The sequence below is a fragment of the Ammodytes marinus genome (genome assembly GCF_949987685.1).
Source record: "Ammodytes marinus genome assembly, chromosome: 11".
NCBI lineage: Eukaryota > Metazoa > Chordata > Actinopteri > Uranoscopiformes > Ammodytidae > Ammodytes > Ammodytes marinus.
In genome coordinates, this window is record NC_137215.1 from 7,153,109 (window position 1) to 7,171,072 (window position 17,964).

Here is a 17,964-nt window from a genome sequence, read left to right on the forward strand (position 1 = left end):
GGAGAGATTTTTTTTTCTAGCCACAACAGTCTGTCTGTCTGTCTGGAGATTGTGAAGCTCTCTGGATTAGTGTGTCGCTGCTAATCTGGAATCAACTGGCCAAAGAGATTGGTCTGCTGTGAGAGGAGCTAGCATTAGCACTTTTAACTCTCTGAGCCAGTAGATATAGGCAGCTTTAGCACACTAGCACCTAACTACTATAGTGAAAATTACAACTTCCAATTTTTTAATTTGTATGTAGCACTTCTTGATAAACACAGCTTCCTTTTTTTTAAATGCTTTGTTTTAAAATCCACCGTCCCATTTCTAAATCTTCTTGGATTTTTTTTAGATTTTCTTCAGAACTGAGAACTTCATTGGGCTCTAGATTTGCCGCTGCTGTAGACACAAACACAGCCCTAATATACTCTGAGCTGTTGGGCTACTGTGAAGCACGGCAGACAACAAATCAGATTATCCCCATAATCTATCGGGGGTTTTACCTCAATAAATCCTCTGCCACTCTGCCACCAAACTCACAGTAGTTTGATCTCTTTCTTTAAAGCGCATGATTTCCAATAATGAACCTACAAAAAAAGTACCAATATGACAAGTTATCCACTTTTTGTGCCGAATTTTTCCCCCATTTCCACTTGACAATGTCCCCCTTCAAAGTAACCTTTAATTAGATGAAAGTAACTCTGGGTGGTTGTGACTCAGTTTGTGTTTCATGTTTTTTTTCAACATGACTTGACACGCTCTGGATTAAAAGTAGCTGCTCCCTGGAATGATCGCTATGTTCCTGTAGAAAATCTACTACTTTTAATGTTTTAAGTCAGATTGCTGCAGGTTGCTGCTTGTCCTTCCTCCGTCCCACTCAAAGAAATAACCTTTCCAATCATTTATTGTTGCCATCACATGTTATCAGAATACACACAGAGAAGGTTAAGATGAAGTGCTGAGTATATACATCCTATTGTGGGTCAAAGAGCCAGTGATTTGAAAGATCCCCATACGCAACACAGAAAGTTTTTTTTAATGGTTTGGTGATCGTTTGGAGACAAAAAATTATGAACAGAGATGAATTGTTAAATGCCCCGCCACACCCACTTACATGTGATTTTTGGGAAAGTAGATTGTTGAACTGTCAGCGCTGGGTTGGTCAACAGAGCGTGCTCACTGGGAGACGTGCTGTTGTACATCAGGAGAAACAGCCGCTCTGCTGTGTCAACACTGACAGAAAACTTCCAGGGTGTGGCTAACAGTTCACCCCATGTCGTGTGGGAAACACACAAATACACACACACTGAGAGAGAGCTCACACACACACACACACATACACATACACACACACACACAAAACACTTCACCAATTGTAAACTCAGCAGTGCAAGAGAATGAACAAATGCAAATAATTGCCTACATTAGACTTAACATACACTCTTTGCACAGTGTGCGAGTGCAGGCTGTACACACACACACACACACACACACACACACACACACACACACACAAATACACACACACAAATACACACACATTTGGACGGCTATACTTGTGAGGACATTCATTGACATAATGCATTCCCTAGCCCCTTACCTTAACCGTAACCATCAAACCTAAATGCCTAACCTCAACCCTTACACTAACCCTAACATAAACCTAATTCATACCTGAACCTTAAAACCTAGTGTTAACCCTCAAACATCTCACTTTCCGAAAATTGTCCTAACGTCTTGGGTCTAAAACTCAAATTGGTTCTCACAAAAATAGTTTTACAAGTACACCCCCACACACACACACACACACACACACACACACACACACACACACACACACACCTTTCTCTCTCTATCTCTACTCCTTTGGCCTACAACAGTCTGTCACGTCTTGCACTTATCTGTCTCAATTTACTTTCACCTGATTGATTTTCTCACCCCGTCTTCTTTCCTTTCCCTCTTTTGAGCTGTGTGTGTAGAACCCTAGAGGAAGGTGTATAGGCAGCATCCTTTTGTTACTGACCCAATCAACCTTACAGACTTTTATATTTAATTACTGCTGAGTAAGAAGCAGCGTGCTGAATTATTAACAGGAAACGCTGGTGTATTTTTAGCAGGCGGGCCTCTCCTCTGACACTCTCCCGTGGATTTCGCCTTACAGATGATGAAACCCCTTCGCAACCCCTACAACTACCATCAAAAACTTCACTATTAGGTTGTTATAGAGAAATCAAGCTCATGGGGAAATACTTATTAATGTAGCTGCAGCGTGTGTGTGTGTGTGTGTGTGTGTGTGTGTGTGTGTGTGTGTGTGTGTGTGTGTGTGTGTGTGTGTGTGTGTGTGTGTGTGTGTGTGTGTGTGTGTGTGTGTGTGTGTGTGTGTGTGTGTGTGTGTGTGTGTGTGTGTGTGTGTGTGTGTGTGTGTGTGTGTGTGTGTGTGTGTGTGTGTGTGTGTGTGTGTGTGTGTGTTGCCTCTGGCCAACTGGGTCCTCTCACAATCTTTAGTTAATTGGTTTGGTTGCCAAAGTTACAAGCAAATTCACTTTTTGCTTGCTATCCCAGCTTAGCCCCGTCGTATACACGGCACACACACAGAAGAAGACTTTGTTCTTCTTGTCAAAAACCGGATGAGCAAATGATTTAAATCCTCCTTTTGTTCAGGGTTGACTGATCTGGCACCCATACCTCAGGACTTAAACCCCCCTCACACCCTCCTTGCCCTCCCTGGGGGCCTTTTGCTTTGACACACCCTCTTCAAGTTATATTTCTGTCCCAACAATGCCTCCGTTGTGTGTGTGTTTGTGTGTGTGCGCGTGTGCGTGTGTGCGTGCGTGTGCATTGGTACAGCGTGGGACGTTTGTGAAACTGTCGACGACTTGAGCGTGTCAGTCTGTCTGTCACACACAAAAGCCACACCAAAGAAAGACAACTTCCCTCCTGCTTTGACACAAGGCCGGTGGGCTTTTTCCCGCTCTCTCTCTCTCTCTCTCTATCGGCAGCACTACACAGCACACCGCGCAACATATTGGTAAGGAAAGAGCGAGAGAGAGATTCAGAACAATGACAGCTTAAATCTATCATGTTCATTCATTTGGGTTGTATTTTTTTTTTTCAATAGTTTTTTTGATTTGTTATGATTTTAGTGGCAGGGGGAAGAGAGATTGAACTCAGTTTCACCCTCCACCTGCCTCTAACTCTGCTGCTGCTCCGTGATGTTACTGTCAGTTGGATTTACAAAATGGCCTTTGATGGAAGACATGAGGACAGCAACCCGTCCCCCATGTCTTTATAAGCCTGATAATGCCTTTTGTATAGATTGATCTTTACCTCACATACTTTTCTTCTACTCCCACTCACTCCTCTCTCTCTCTCTCATGCATCGGCTTCCAGTCAGCCTGCATAGCATAGCGTGGGGTACTAAGCTCCACCCATATATGCAAGTTTGCAATCTGAGCTTGCAAGTTTTTTTTTTCTGCCACTGTTTTGTTCCTCTTCCTGACAAATGGCAGTCAGTCAGTCAGTCAGTCAGTCGCATTGCCGGATTATGCATGTGCGTTTTCATGTGTGCATTGTCTTAAGTGTGTCATGGCAGCAAAAGAACACAGTGCAGTTGAGCGCTAGACAGACTGTAGTAGGCTGAGCAGCACATCAATAACAGCAGCACCTCACGACCGAGGTGAGAAGAACCCGAATATATCTTGCCTTTCTCTATCTGTACTCCTGTTTGTCCGCTGTCGACTGTCACTGTCTATATGTCTTCCTCTCATCCTCCCCTCCTCCTCTGTCTGTTCTCTCTCTCTCTCCCTCCCCTCCCTCCCTCACTCCATCTCTCCAAGCTGTCTCTCTCTCTCTCGTGTGTGTGTGTGCGCGTGTGTATGTGACTCTGTGAGTGTGTTGGAGCCGGTAGCAGGTACAGCAGGAGCCCCATTAGTGCCGAGCCCGCCTCTGATTGGATAAGCCCGAGAAACCGGGAGACTGCCTCTGAATAATTGATGTGCATTGTGCAGACGCTGGACAAGGCGGAAAAAAAAGACACAGATCAGAGAGCAAAGGGAGGAGAGAAAGAGAGAGAGCAAGAAAGACAAGAGGGAGAGAGAGAGAGACAGAAAGACAGGAGAGAGGAAGTGAGTAAGAAAAAGAGGGTGAGCAGTAGCAGAGTAAGGGATATGTGTAGAGAGCGAGAGTGATAAGGCACACAGGCAGGCAGGCAGGAGGCTGGGAACCTTTTGAGAGTTGCCACCGGCCTCTGCGGGAACAGGAGCATTTGTGACACTTGAGTCTTTTTTTTCTCTGCGCTATGAAGGGAATGAGATGAGATGTGCAGGGACTTTGCTTGGCTCTGGGTAAGTGTGTGCATGTGTGTGTGTGTGGCTGTGTGTGTGTGTGTGTGTATATATGCTGTCCATGGTTGTATCTAGGCACACAACTATTTGGTGTATTATTAGAGCGTGCATGCATGCTTGGAGGGGGAGCAGGGGTTAACTGAGGCCAGTTGAGCAGCTCATTTACTGCTGCTCTAAATATGCAATTATTTAGAAGTGATCGCAGTAATTGTATGCTAATTCATTTGGTGTTACTTTTAATATACAAACTTTTTAATAGTCTAATTGAAGAACCAATTATTTTTGACGTTTCTTTGGCATCTGTTGTGTTTGTTGCAACAGTTATTTAGGCCACGATTGAATATGGGATTCTACTGTATCTTTATCGGTGTGTGTGCTTGTGTGACTGTAGTGTGAAAGCACTGTCCGCTCACACACAAGACAGGATCAGGGCAGATCAGCTGACCACAGGTTGACCTACATGCTGCTATGTCATAGGGCTATTCTGAGTGGGCTTTTTGTCTGTGTGCACTATGCACTGTGCACAAGCTTCATTGGTTAATTTATGGCTTGTTTGTAGGCATGTGGGTCAGAGTTACAGTTTAGGCTGTGTTTTAAGTTTCAGTCTTTATGTGTAGTGTAAAGGCCTGGCATTTAAAAAGAAAAGAGTTTGCGAATTAAGATGGGTTTATGTTTAGTTTAATGTATTTCTGGGGGATTGTTGGCCATGCTTAAGGATAGAGAAATTGGTTAGGGATTGGATTGTTCAATAATTCTTTAGTTTTCACAAAGTTTGACAAACAACCGTGAGTGGGTTTTTTTTCTTGTTTTTTCCATTCAGTTTATATGAGTTTATTTGCAAATGCCAGAATGACACACTGATTAACATTGTTGAAAGGGAAGAGAAAAGTGTAGAGAAAAGAGTCTGAGATATCCTGGTGGCTATACAGCACAGTATATTGTAGAACAACATCCTCAAGTTTAAGGCACCCAAAGGAACACATATCCATGTTGATGTTAAGAGTGTGTTTGTGTGTTTGTGTGTGTGTGTGTGTGTGTGTGTGTGTGTGTGTGTGTGTGTGTGTGTGTGTGTGTGTGTGTGTGTGTGTGTGTGTGTGTGTGTGTGTGTGTGTGTGTGTGTGTGTGTGTGTGTGTGTGTGTGTGTGTGTGTGTGTGTGTGTGTGTGTGTGTGTGTGTTTGCGTTTCTACGTCAGCAGAAGATGACCCAGTTTTTCTTCTGTGAATTCTTTTTTTAAGTTGTTGACCTGTGCTTGGAGCCAGAGCCTGTGTCCACTCATTGGGCCAAGAGGAATGGGGTTGTAGTCATGGAAGGACAATGCCATGGGATCACAGGGCACAGAGAAGCTTGCCTTTCGTTTCAGTTCTTAAGTATTTAAAGTACTTCTAATTGTCAAATGTCTCACAAAGGAAAACATCACTTGCTTCAAATGTGAATGAGCAAAAGGGCAGTCGGGTAATAAAAGGCGACACAGTGTCACAGAGGCTATTCAATCAGGGTTCAATCTAGTCTCCAAACTGAAAACTTAATGAGCAATAGGGCTCTCCCAAACAATTACCAGTCCTCCATTGACCTATGTAGACAACACTACACAACACAATACGACCTTCCATGCTAGTTGTCTTGGAGCTGCAGCAGCATTTCCTGTTAGCCCGATCAGATTTGAAAGTGCTACATCCTCAACCGCACGGCCACATGCACACTGCCCCCCTCTCCTCCCTCCACACACACACACACACACACACACACACACACACACACACACACACACACACACACACACACACACACACACACACACACACACACACACTCCAGACTTCCTCTTTTATTTCTCTCTGGCTCAAAAAAAGCCTCCATTCGTATCGCTTACTCCACTCACTTCATGGAGACCGTCTGTGCCTGCACTCTGAGCACTTCCCATCAGGCTGTTTAGTGACTCATCCGTGACATTTGACTTTGAACTGTGTGTGTGTGTGTGTGTGTGTGCATGCGCGGCCCACGTTTTGTTTTTCGCAGTTCATTTCTGCTTATTCTGTGAATCATTGCCATCCCTCCCTCACTCACTCCCTCCCCCTAGAAAAAGAGCAAGTGGCCAAGTAAAGTCATGGTAAAAGGTGTTCAAAAATTGAGAGTGGAATTTCTGGTAGGACAGAACTGATGTCAGGTATTGATAGCAGTTGGGGTGGAGCGCATTTCACCCCTCTTGATTTCACTGGGGGGTGGTGGTGGGGGGGGGGGGGGGGGGTATAGCGGAACAACAGTGTGAGATGAAAGACGTTTTGTGGAAGTTGAGACACAAAGAGTGTGTCTGAGGGTTAGTGGTTATAATTAGGCACGTGTGATATTTTACTAGTTCCCCTCCAGTGGCGGAGAGAGAGAGAGAGAGCTGCGCGTGGCTGATAAGAACCGTTCATTCACAGCCTGCTGTTCTCTCAAGCTCACTGGATCCGTGTTGTGTAGAGGCACTTAACTTAACAAGCACATCTTCACACACACAGCCCACACACACACACATACACACACACACACACACACACACACACACACACACACACACACACACACACACACACACACACAAACCTCAGTTTTTCTATATTTACCTTCCCTTATTTTTTCCTTCTTCTGTTTCTTACACGTATGCTTGTGTCCACATTACCTGTGTACCTACAGTATAAGCATCTCCATGTTGACTTTGACCATGCCTTTGAGCGCGACCGGGCATATTTATCCAGTGTGACTCAGACGCGGGATAATGGGCGTTTGATTGCTCTAAACGTACGATGGGTTTGGTGGAGTGTTGTGACAGTCCTCAGATGCAGATGTGGAAGTCTATGAGTGACTCTGTGAGGGCTTAGTAAGTTGTGTAAGCAAGCAGGACAGGCTGACCCACTGAGAGAATGTGACGCAGACACACCGGCCACCTGAGTTTTTATATCCCATTGACAATGTGGGTCAAATCCCTAGGTCAGTGCCGTAAACCCCCCAGTCTTAACAAATGTACCCGAAGCAAACCTGTAGTGCTGAAAAAACATAATTTGGTCCATTATATGACTGGATGAACAGAAATATTAATATTATATTTTGAGTTTTACAGAGGACGTATGTAGTAGGGTGTTAGTGTTTTTTTTTTGGATTATGAATTCATTCATTTCATTGATACATTTGACTCTGGACACATACTGAGTAAGATACAAATGTGAGAGAGCTTTGCATTTTAGTGCACACTCTTTGCGATCCCTGACTTTCCCTTGTTTAATCTGACTTATGAGAATGATCACATGAAGCTTCTATAAATTCTGTGCAAAGAAATGTTCCAACTTTGCAGCGAGTCTCGATCAAGCTCAGTTTGACTCGACGCGCGCCCCTAAGTGCATTCAAAATGTGATAGACTGTGTTTGTTGTTTTTTTCGTGGCCCCATTCGACACAGAGAGACCCCACATTTCCCGAAGTTTTTGCACCGTTTTGGTCCAATCTAGCCGTTGTCGTCCTACTGCATTATGTTTTGGTTGTTGATGCTGATTCTTATTATAACTCTGCCCCGTTGAAATAAATGTGTAATTTGAACCCCACAGAAACCAGCACCTGCAGGAGATGTCAGAGTGACTCAGGTAGAGCTATAACCCTCCCTTTCTGGGCTGCAGCATCTCTCTTTTTTTTTTTTTTTTTGGCTTGTGATACCCACAACACACATCCCGGGGAGGAGGGGATCCGCCCACTCCCTCCATCTCCACCTGTCCTCTGTCTAGCATCCCTCCATCCATCCTCCCCCCCCCCCCCTACTCTGTCCTCATGTCTGGTGCACTGCCAGAGGTCGTGGAGGAAAATCTGTTCAGAAAAGCAAAAAAAAAAATCTTGTTTCCCCCAATTCAAGTGAGCCCCACTATAATAGTCAACTTAATACATACAACAATGACTCAAAGTGAGACATTTTAAGTCAGAGGCCAGTTCAGATTTGTAACATTCTGATAGGTGCCAACAGTTAGCTACGTTAAAGGCCTGGTTTTTGGGTTGAGTGTGATTTCTGACACAGAGCTGTCTCTCTGCAGGGCATGTTTGAGTCGCTCTGCCTCCAAGCTGTTGAGACTAAAGCCCATTTGATATGCTCTTCTCTGGGAAGAAGTTGGCTGAACAGAGAGGGGGCAGGATGGGGGATATCATTGACTGCTTAAATGGCTTCCATTACACTTCAGCAAAAAAAAGCATGACTATATATTTTTTTTTCTGCAGGGTATTTTATCCCCTCCATATTCGTCTTTTGCATAATATTTTGTACCCACACTGCAAAGACCTATACCTTGCCAGTGTTTTTACAAACTGCTGCCTTTGATATCTATTGTAAATTGCTTCTTTTTTTGTTGATCATCCCACACATTGTCTCCGAAGGCTTCTGTGTCTAGTGCTGCAGTGTTCATGCTCAGAAAGTGCAATTTGTCATGTAGTATCTTCTCTTTTGTCTGTGTTGATTTCAACTAAACTACAGTAGAGCTGCATGCACATTGTTACATGTCTCTGTCAAAGTCTGGCATTGCCAATGTTGGTTATCTGAATTTGGCATATAAGCCAGATTTTTGATCATTTAAGGACCTGAGTTGATGTGAAGATGCACAGTATATGATGGCAGGGATGTGCGTTCCATTTGAGGGTTATCTTAAATATTCAGATGGATCCAATTTTTCAAGATTTGACATAATGCTATTGCAGAATATAACACAAACCTCAATATGGGCTTTGTGCGCCAACCACCCTGGTTAGCTAAACAACTTAGCTTCCAAACTTATACAGTTTTCGTATTATAACATCAACGGATTAAGAGCGTGCGTAACAACAATATAGTAGCTCACACAATTCCATTCTGTTATACAAAACTTCTTCAGTGTCATCCTTTGTCACCAACTTTTGCTTTGTATTCTCATCCTAGCAAATGACACACATAACCCCGAAAACATGACTAACAAAGGAGCTATACCCTGCAGCTGCTGCCTGATACCATATCAGTTACATACACTATATTGCCAACAGTATTGGCTCACCTGCCTTGACTCACATATATATATTAAGTGACATCCCATTCTTAATCCATGACGTTGTGTGAGTTTATGGGAATTTTTAGACCATTCTTCAAGAAGCGCATTTGTGAGACCACACACTGTCTCTCATCCATGTCTTTATGGACCTTGCTTTGTGCACTGGTGCATTTTCATGTTGGAAGAGGAAGGGGGCCATCCCCAAACTGTTCCCACAAAGCTTTTCCAAAATCTCTTGGTATCCTGAAGTGCTTTCCACTCAATAAATACACTGTATTACCAAAAGTATTGGCTCAATTATTTGGATGGTGGAGGGAATACTTTTGGCAATATAGTGTATGACTGATGCCAATATTATGACTTGGCAGTGCGCTAGAGTCATGACTGTAATTGCATTCTTAAAAGGGCAACTTCTCCTGCACATAATATTAGTGTGTGTGCAAAGCGAAATGCAAAAATGTTCTTTCCCTAAAAACATTTGATGTCACTCTGCTGATGGCCTTGGTAAACTTAACGGTAAAAAAGCATCAGCAGTTGTGTTAGGGAAATTGTTAAAAATAAAATTCACCAAAATGATCACGAGATGAGCTTATTATTATTTTAGTTATATTACTACTTGGGTGTCATCTATTCTTTGTGTTTTGATTTTGGGGAACAAACACGTGCCTGTGATTTGCTTTTGAAAAGAACTTCAAAGCTTATGCTGCTGTCACATTTGCTTTGGTCATGGACTCTCTTCAGATTCTTCTATTGACAATTGGTTCATGGTGACACATTGAAATTGATAAATAAAGAAAAAAAAAGAAAAGGTGAATTATATATTCAGAATTAAGTGAGCTGGTTGGTCAGTGATACCAATAAGTGATACCCGACATGTAACCAAGCTCAACACTAACTACACTAATCAAGGGATTTACATTTCAATCGTGTCACGTGTTAACGAACAAAGTAGAATCGCCCTCATGCTACTAACTGAATTATGTAGGGGTGCACACATTTAAAGTGTCCCAGAATTAGGTGGTGAACAATCCGTCATTATATAACTGGCAAATAATATGCTCCAAGGCTTTTACCACACACAGACACACACACACACATAAGCTTGCACACACACTAGCACGGCGCTATCATAGTTCATAGTAATTAGCATTGGGGTATCCTTTGCGAAAGAGGACTTGTACACACTCTCCATCATTAGTTAATGGGCCTTGCAGTATGTTACCAGGGCTTTACAATTCATCCATGCTTCTCCCAGAGGGGCTGAGGTGAGGTGGGAATGAGCCAGGGCCTTTCTGCTATCAGTCGGCCATTACTCAATTATAAGCTGCAGCTTCTAATAAATGGCGCTGGTTCAGGAGAGTTTACTGAAGACATTTTTCTTTAATAAAAAATCAGCATCGTGTTCTGCTGTCTGTGCTAGTAGAGGACAGGACATACCACTTGTTAGGGAGTGATCTCTGCTGGGTCAAAACCAAAATTGAGTCCAATAAAAAAAGCCTGAATGCAACACAGCAGCTTCAGAATAGGGATTGTAATAATTACTCACCCAGAGCAGTAGTCATGTATTTAAAGGGATAGTTTGAAATGCATTTGGGACTGCTCCTGAATTATTATTATTATTTATTTTTTATTGTTTACAATATGTTTATTGGGGTTCGGCAATTAAAACAATTACATCATGATCAGTCTTGGCTGTAAGGACGGTATATTGACAAATTAACGGGCAAGCTAACAACATTGGTTGCTTCCAAACAGAGGTTCATATACAGTCATAACATTATTTACAATTTACAGAACTCTAGCTAACATCGGCTTATGATCCAAAATAAATGATTATACCATTTGCCCCGATCCCCACCACAGTCTTGCATTTTGATGTCTTTGCTGGCAGTTTAAATGTATAAATGAATGGTGAAATTAGCCTACATAAACTCAATTACGGTATTTCAAATGGGATCAGCAGCAGCTTCTATCAAAAACACACTACACCTTTTAAATATCTCCAAAGAGGGATGTCTTAAGTAAACTATGACGTGATATCCATATTCAAATAGACACAGACACAATTGTTGCTACATCATGTAACTGTCAAGCCAACTCCCATGTACAGGTTCCTACAGGCAGGAGCAATTAGCCGCTAAACCAAACTATTAAGTTATTATTAGGATTGTGTGTGCTCTGCAGGAAAACATTGTTAATGTTAGAACAACAACCAGCATGCTCCTGCTAAGTCTAATGTTGCGTACCGCGCTGTAGCTACAATCTTTCTGCTTTCTTACACCAGCTGAACTGTCATGTCAACACATGATCGTATTAGCACTGACATTCTGCAGCGCGGCTACTTGAGGCTCTAGATATCCAGTGTTAAGGTAGCGCTAGGCCAAACTCCCCCATTTTACATTCAAACTGCATGCAGGAGACATATGAAAAAAACATGTGTTCAAGCAGGGAAAAACTAGCACCATTTTCCCCAAAAAACTAAGCTACTCCCTTGATCATTTGCTCATCATGAACCAAAGTTATTATTTTATGATGTTGTAAATCAATTTTTTATAGAGATTCTCTGGATGTGATTCACAGTTATTCAACTTAGCGTGATGTATCAACCCTGCCTTTTTACTTGCTGCATTGTGGACCTTTTCTATGCCTGCACAAGCTCTTTTAAGTAGTGGGCTTTGGCTCATCTCCACCAGGTAGCTCTAAGAGCCCTTCGTAGAAAGTGTGTTGGATTTAACTTTGAGGATTTAGTGTATCTGAAATAAACGGAAAAAAAAAGATGAAAGACCTTTCCGAGAAGCGATACCTTCCCCTTGTAATACAGCTTGCTGTTTTGGTTGGCTCTGTGCCCTCGCAGTCGGATCATTTTGTTCTCCATTCGGTGAAGTGAATAAAACATCTTAATTAACAGTTTAGAAGGACGGATTACATCAGTTCTTCTCAGAGGAATGCGAGTGTGTACGGTATGTGAGGAGAGTCGAGGGAGGAAAGTGAGAGTGGGAGTGTGCTGGTATTGGCATGGGGTGTATAACACAGGGGGAGTGTGAGAGGTCAAAACAAGGTTATGTTGTACATGGTAGTAAGACTGCTAAATATGCACGTTGCCCAGAGCTGACCCTCACTCTATTATGAATGACTTCTGAGGGTCCACCGCTTGTTAGATTTGGTGACTTGTAGCCTTTTCACCACAACCTCTTCCACTCTCTCTCTCTATCTGTCTTTCTCTCTGTCTCTCTGTCTCTGTATCTCTCTCCCTCCCTCTCTCTCCCTCTCATAGCGACTCCATCACTTGTGCTTGCTAGCTGATCTTCAGGGGTCTAAGTGCTGGGTTGCCAGTTGAAGAGAGACAGCCCCCTTTGGTGTGTAGGTGGTGATTTAGTGGGGAGATAAGCTTCCCCGTAATGGCAGGGTAGAATAATTCCTCTTTAACTAGGAGGCTTGGCCCTCTCCACCCTCCACAAGAAGAAAATGTTAGTCTTTCTCTGCTTCAATCTTTCATTCCTTTTTTCTTTTTTTTCTCTCCTCTTTCTTTTTTTTTGTCTTTGATAAAAGATTAGATGTTAGTCATTCAGAAAGTATTAGCGTTATTCTCTCAAGCCATTTAGGGTTAGGTGTATCATATCAAAGGTTTGACATGGATGGTACAATTTACGCTAGTCAAAATCACAACACTTGCCTAATTTTTCCATTAACAACCATGTTTTTTTTTTTTTTTAAATTTAATTTACAAGGCATTTTAAGAGACACTTGTTGTTTGCAATGCCAATTTTCGATGTCACAGACCGTTCAAAACATCACTCGTACAATTTTTTTCAGAGCACTTTCAAAAGCTCTACATCCAAACCTGGTAACAGTAACGCTTCCTGAAGGCTGGCGTATCTGGGTCTACAAAAGGCTAAAAATAGCATCGTCAATTATTAAAGTAGCTACTGAACGCCGTGATCTCTCTTTCTTCTGTTTGTTTGTCTAAACAATTTTTACTACAGTCAAGAAGAGGCAGCGTGTTTAAATGAGCCACATCAAAATGAAGAAAGACAAGTTGATATGGCATTGCACGTATAAAAAATATGCATTATAATCATTGGCCAAGAAAACAAAAATTGTATTCATGAAGGGGATGAGAAGGCTGCATATTGTTATTGGTCCTCAGATATATAGGAAGACCTGCAAAGTGTGTCAATGTGGTGATGTGTAGAGTGAAGAAAGTGTTGTACCGTGAAGATATCACAGTTTCTTACTTCCTACATAGATCATATCTCTAACCCCAAACGCTCCGTCTCTGTCTGCCTCTCACGCTCCATTTCAGCCTCTCCTCCCCATCTGTGGCAGTAAAAAACACTGGGAGGTCCTTTTGTGCTGTGGATAGATTTCAGTTTATATTTGACACTGCAGGTAGACATGGTGTGATGTAACCGTTGTGAAATTCACACAGGCAAAAAAGAATCGATGTGGGTTTCATTGAGTTAGGCTGCCCCCTGGAGGCTTAAGCAATAACTGCAGGTCGAGTGGGCTCTTGCACTTGACACAGGCGAACGATTCAGCAGGCTGCACTGTTGAGATCTATTCATTTGAGTTTGGCATTTAAAGGTGCACTATGCACTTTCAGGGGGACGGGGATTTGTTTACATTTGCAGAGCTTGCGGTCAGTTTACACAATATATATTCTCTGTATGTAATTCTTAGCATTGAACTGTTCTATCAATATAAATGAATAAGTAAATAATCTTCAGGCACTTGAAACCAAATGTTATACTAGAATACGTTTATAAACAAAACTGCGGGCCCTGCTGCTGTGAACAACAATACCAGTGAAACAGTAACTTTCCAGGTAGCTTTTCTATCTTCAAACATTATTCCAGGGATCCAAATGTTCCTGTGAGGACAGTTTGTTTATTCAGTTATGAGAATATATACCTTAGAAAATGTTCACTTCTCTGACACACCCAAAGTTACACAATGCACCTTTTTAAAAGTGTGTTATAAGTGAAGTTGAAAACAAAACAGAAAGACATCCAGTTTTCCATGTGGCGATTCACACATAGAACAACATTGGACCTATGTTCATCCAGGCAAATGTTATGTGTGTTGTGTGCCGATGGTCGACCTAACGCGAGCATATGTGTCCTGTGTCTGTGTGTTTTCCCTGGCAGCACTGCTGTCGTCTTGGTGCGAGGAGCTGGGTCGTCTCCTCCTGCTGCGTCACCAGAAGAGCCGGCAGAACGAACAGCAGGGGAAAGTCCCCATGCAGCCCAGCATGAACAGCATGAAGCCTGGCCTCACACACAGGTCAGTGGGTGTGTGTGTGTGTGTGGGGGGGGGGGGGGGGGGGGGTCTCTGGAACATCTTCTCTTGGATGAATACAAACTGTGCTTATCTCACCGTATAACCATGATCCTCAGTTCATTTCAAGGTTACTGTTTATTTTATCTTTCAAATTAAATAATAAAAAAAAATTCTTCCTTGGGGTCATAATGTTTCCCAAAAAAGGAGTATAAAAGAAGTGCAGCTATGAATTTGCTGATATGAGTCGCTGTTTATTCCCATACACTAGAAGTAACTCCCTGTGGAATGTAGAACAAGCTTTTAACTTTTAATTACATTTTTATGATTCACGACGCAATCAGCGAACGATTTGCTCCCTCATGCCCACCCACCACAAAACACCAACATCAACCCCAGCCAGCATATGCCCCATGTGTACATGTTGTCAAAAAGAGATTATTGATTGAATGCCACCAGTTTTGATGTCGGTGGGTAAACTGATACATGCGTGTCTGTGCCCTCTGTCAGTTTTCTGTTACAATACATGTCATAATGCTGAATGCTCAAAATTTACATTTGCCTCGGCTATAGTGACTATACAGATATGCTGATTGTCTAGTTTTGTTTTCTTTCAATGTACAGAAAGAAGGGAGAAAAATACATAATTGCACACAATTTAATGAATTTAAATGATTTAGACAAAGTGGCCAATGTAAAAAAAATCCATTATTTCCTGGAGTATTTTGAAGTCACTTTAGTGTCTTTAAGTGACATGGTGCGATAGTGGGCGAGTGAGTCTTTATTAAGGTCCTTGAATTCAGCGCTTATGTAATACACACACGCCATGACACAAAGGATTCCCATTGTTTGGAGAAGAGACAGAATTGCTCTGAGTGGAGCAGAGGTGATTTGGGAGTTGAGGTACAAACCGGCAAGGAAAAGAGAGCTGTGAAGAACATTTTGTGCTCCTACCTCGCTCTCTCTCTCTCTCTCTCTGTCTCTGTCTCTCTCTGTCTCTCTGTCTCTCTCTCTCTCTCTGTCTCTCTCTCTCTCTCTCTCTCTCTCTCTCTCTCTCTCTCTCTGTGTCTGTACCTCTCTCTCTCTCTCTCTCCCCTGAATTGAGTTAAGAGTTCTGTTTTTCCTTCTGCTGAGGATCTCAGGATTACGTTGTGCCTTTTTTATGAGGAAATATTGAACACGTCGTCCAGTCCAAGAGCAAAAAAAAAAAAAAAAAAAACTCTGAGGGGAAAACAAGCTTGCCTTCCAAGAACAGCAGTTCCTTCCCACTCACACTGGCCACTTGCCTCTCCCCATGGGGATTTGGGCTTGTTTGTTTATATGTAACAGACTCTCATATTTTGCCCTGATATTTGTTTAAAATCCGAATGCTAAACATTCCCACTGCTCTCAAACTATCCATAACCACAGTCCTTTCAACAACTCAAAATAAATGATTCAATCATAATCACTTTTTACTGGTGGTGTTTACCGGCTCATTTGGAGATTTTTTCTTACTCCCTCCGTGCAGCCATTAGCAGATATCCTGGCTGAATAACTTGTTTTGATATCTAGCGCCAGGCATTTCATATTGCCTAACATTTTGGCAAGAGGAATTCCCAAATTATTCACATTTTTGGACGGATATGAAACTCAGTTGGCTTTTTTCTATCGGCTCTTTTACTTGGCCGATTCGAAACTTCAAGTGACATCAGGCTTGTTTTTTTGTTTTGATCTGTTTTACAGTGATGGATCCTTTCCCTATGACTCTGTCCCCTGGCAACAAAACACCAACCAGCCCCCTGGGTCGCTGTCCGTGGTTACAACGGTGTGGGGCGTGACCAACACGTCACAGAGTCAGGTAGGTTTATGCACACACCGCATGCAGTCTGTAATCATAGAAGTTCTCACAACACAAATCAATGCGTCACTCAGAGGATGTTTCTACGCTTTGTTTATTTTAACAAACCAAACTATCTATGTTAACTTCCTGGACCATGCTTTGTTTAACTCCAGGTGCTAGGTAACCCAATGGTGAACAGCAATAACCCCATGAATCCCGGAGGTAACCCTATGGGATCGGGGATGTCGTCCAGCGCAGCGGGGATGAACTCACCACAGTTCAGCTCCCAGCAGCAACAGTTTCCAAACAAAGGAGGCTCCAACCAACAGTACATGCAGCAGGGCATGTACGGCCGGCCGGGCTACCCTGGAGGGCCTGGGGGATACAGTGGGAGGTAATATAAGTCACTGAATAGATTGCTTGATATCTTTAAAAAAAAAAAAAAAAAAAAAAAAGCTGTAAAAGTTCCCATAATGACTAAAACATGCGCTCTGTGTTTTTTTCTTTTCTTTTTTCCTACAGTTATTCCGGAGGCCCGAACGCCCCTCCAGGAGGAATGGGAATGCCCTCCCACTCTCGTCCTCCTGGTGACTTCACTCAGCCAGCTGCTGCGGCTGCAGCTGCTGCCGTCGCTGCTGCTGCTGCCACAGCAACGGCCACGGCAACGGCCACCGTGGCGGCTATGCAGGAAACCCAGAATAAAGATATGAACCAGTATGGACAGGTACAGTGCACACACACACACACACACACACACACACACACACACACACACACACACACACCTGCTGACACCTCTTTACAGCTGTAGCCACTTCACAAAATCATTCATTAAATACAAATATAGACTGGAATCTATTATCAAACCACCTGTTGATGAGCCACAATAATCATATTATAAACAAAAACCTTCTGTGTTGTCTCCAGATGTGTTCGTCGTTTCAAATGGGCCCCGCTCAGGCCTACAACAGCCAGTTCATGAACCAGCCTGGCCCCCGAGGCCCCTCTGGAGGAATGAATCCAGGCAGCATGGGATCGCCTATGAACAACCCCAACATGAGTGGTCCTCCCATGGGCATGAACCAGGCTCGAACGCCAGGCATGGGGCCCTTTGCAGGGCACGGCCAGAGGATGCCTCAGCAAGGCTTTCCTGGAGGCCCTCGACCGGGCATGCCCATGCAGGGGATGAAGAGGCCGTACCCTGGGGAGGTGAGTGGAAAAGAGCCTATTGTTAAAACAACATGGGCATTTTGGGCCCTATCTCTTCAGGCACACATCAATTCCTTTAAGTATTTGCCTGTTCTTTTGGTACCAGATAAGCTAATCAGCTAATACTTAAGTGCTCATTTTGGTATCCAATTGCTTCAGTGTTAAAACCTGCTCAGACCTCTTATCACGACACCTTTTATTAATGTTCATTTATTTCTCGACCCACTTGCTACGCTTTTTTCCATCTACGGTACTGCAGATTGATCAAAACGCAATTTTTTGATGTGTTGTAAGAACGATTCTAA

The 17,964-nt window shown here is 42.9% G+C and overlaps 1 protein-coding gene across 2 annotated transcripts in view; it reads left to right on the forward strand.

The window, feature by feature from the left end:
* The window catches only part of zmiz1a (zinc finger, MIZ-type containing 1a), a 121,365-nt gene that overhangs the window by 93,469 nt on the left and 9,932 nt on the right, over nucleotides 1–17,964 (forward strand). Inside the window, exons 1-6 of one of the 2 annotated variants that reach the window (XM_080036295.1) lie at nucleotides 2,895–3,007; nucleotides 14,499–14,634; nucleotides 16,354–16,468; nucleotides 16,624–16,844; nucleotides 16,973–17,174; nucleotides 17,378–17,659. In XM_080036295.1, coding sequence (XP_079892421.1) covers nucleotides 14,591–14,634; nucleotides 16,354–16,468; nucleotides 16,624–16,844; nucleotides 16,973–17,174; nucleotides 17,378–17,659 — 864 coding nt within the window. In that variant the 5' untranslated portion in view covers nucleotides 2,895–3,007; nucleotides 14,499–14,590. Of the gene's footprint in view, nucleotides 1–2,894; nucleotides 3,008–14,498; nucleotides 14,635–16,353; nucleotides 16,469–16,623; nucleotides 16,845–16,972; nucleotides 17,175–17,377; nucleotides 17,660–17,964 lie in introns of those variants that run through there. The other variant, XM_080036294.1, reaches the window with a different exon arrangement.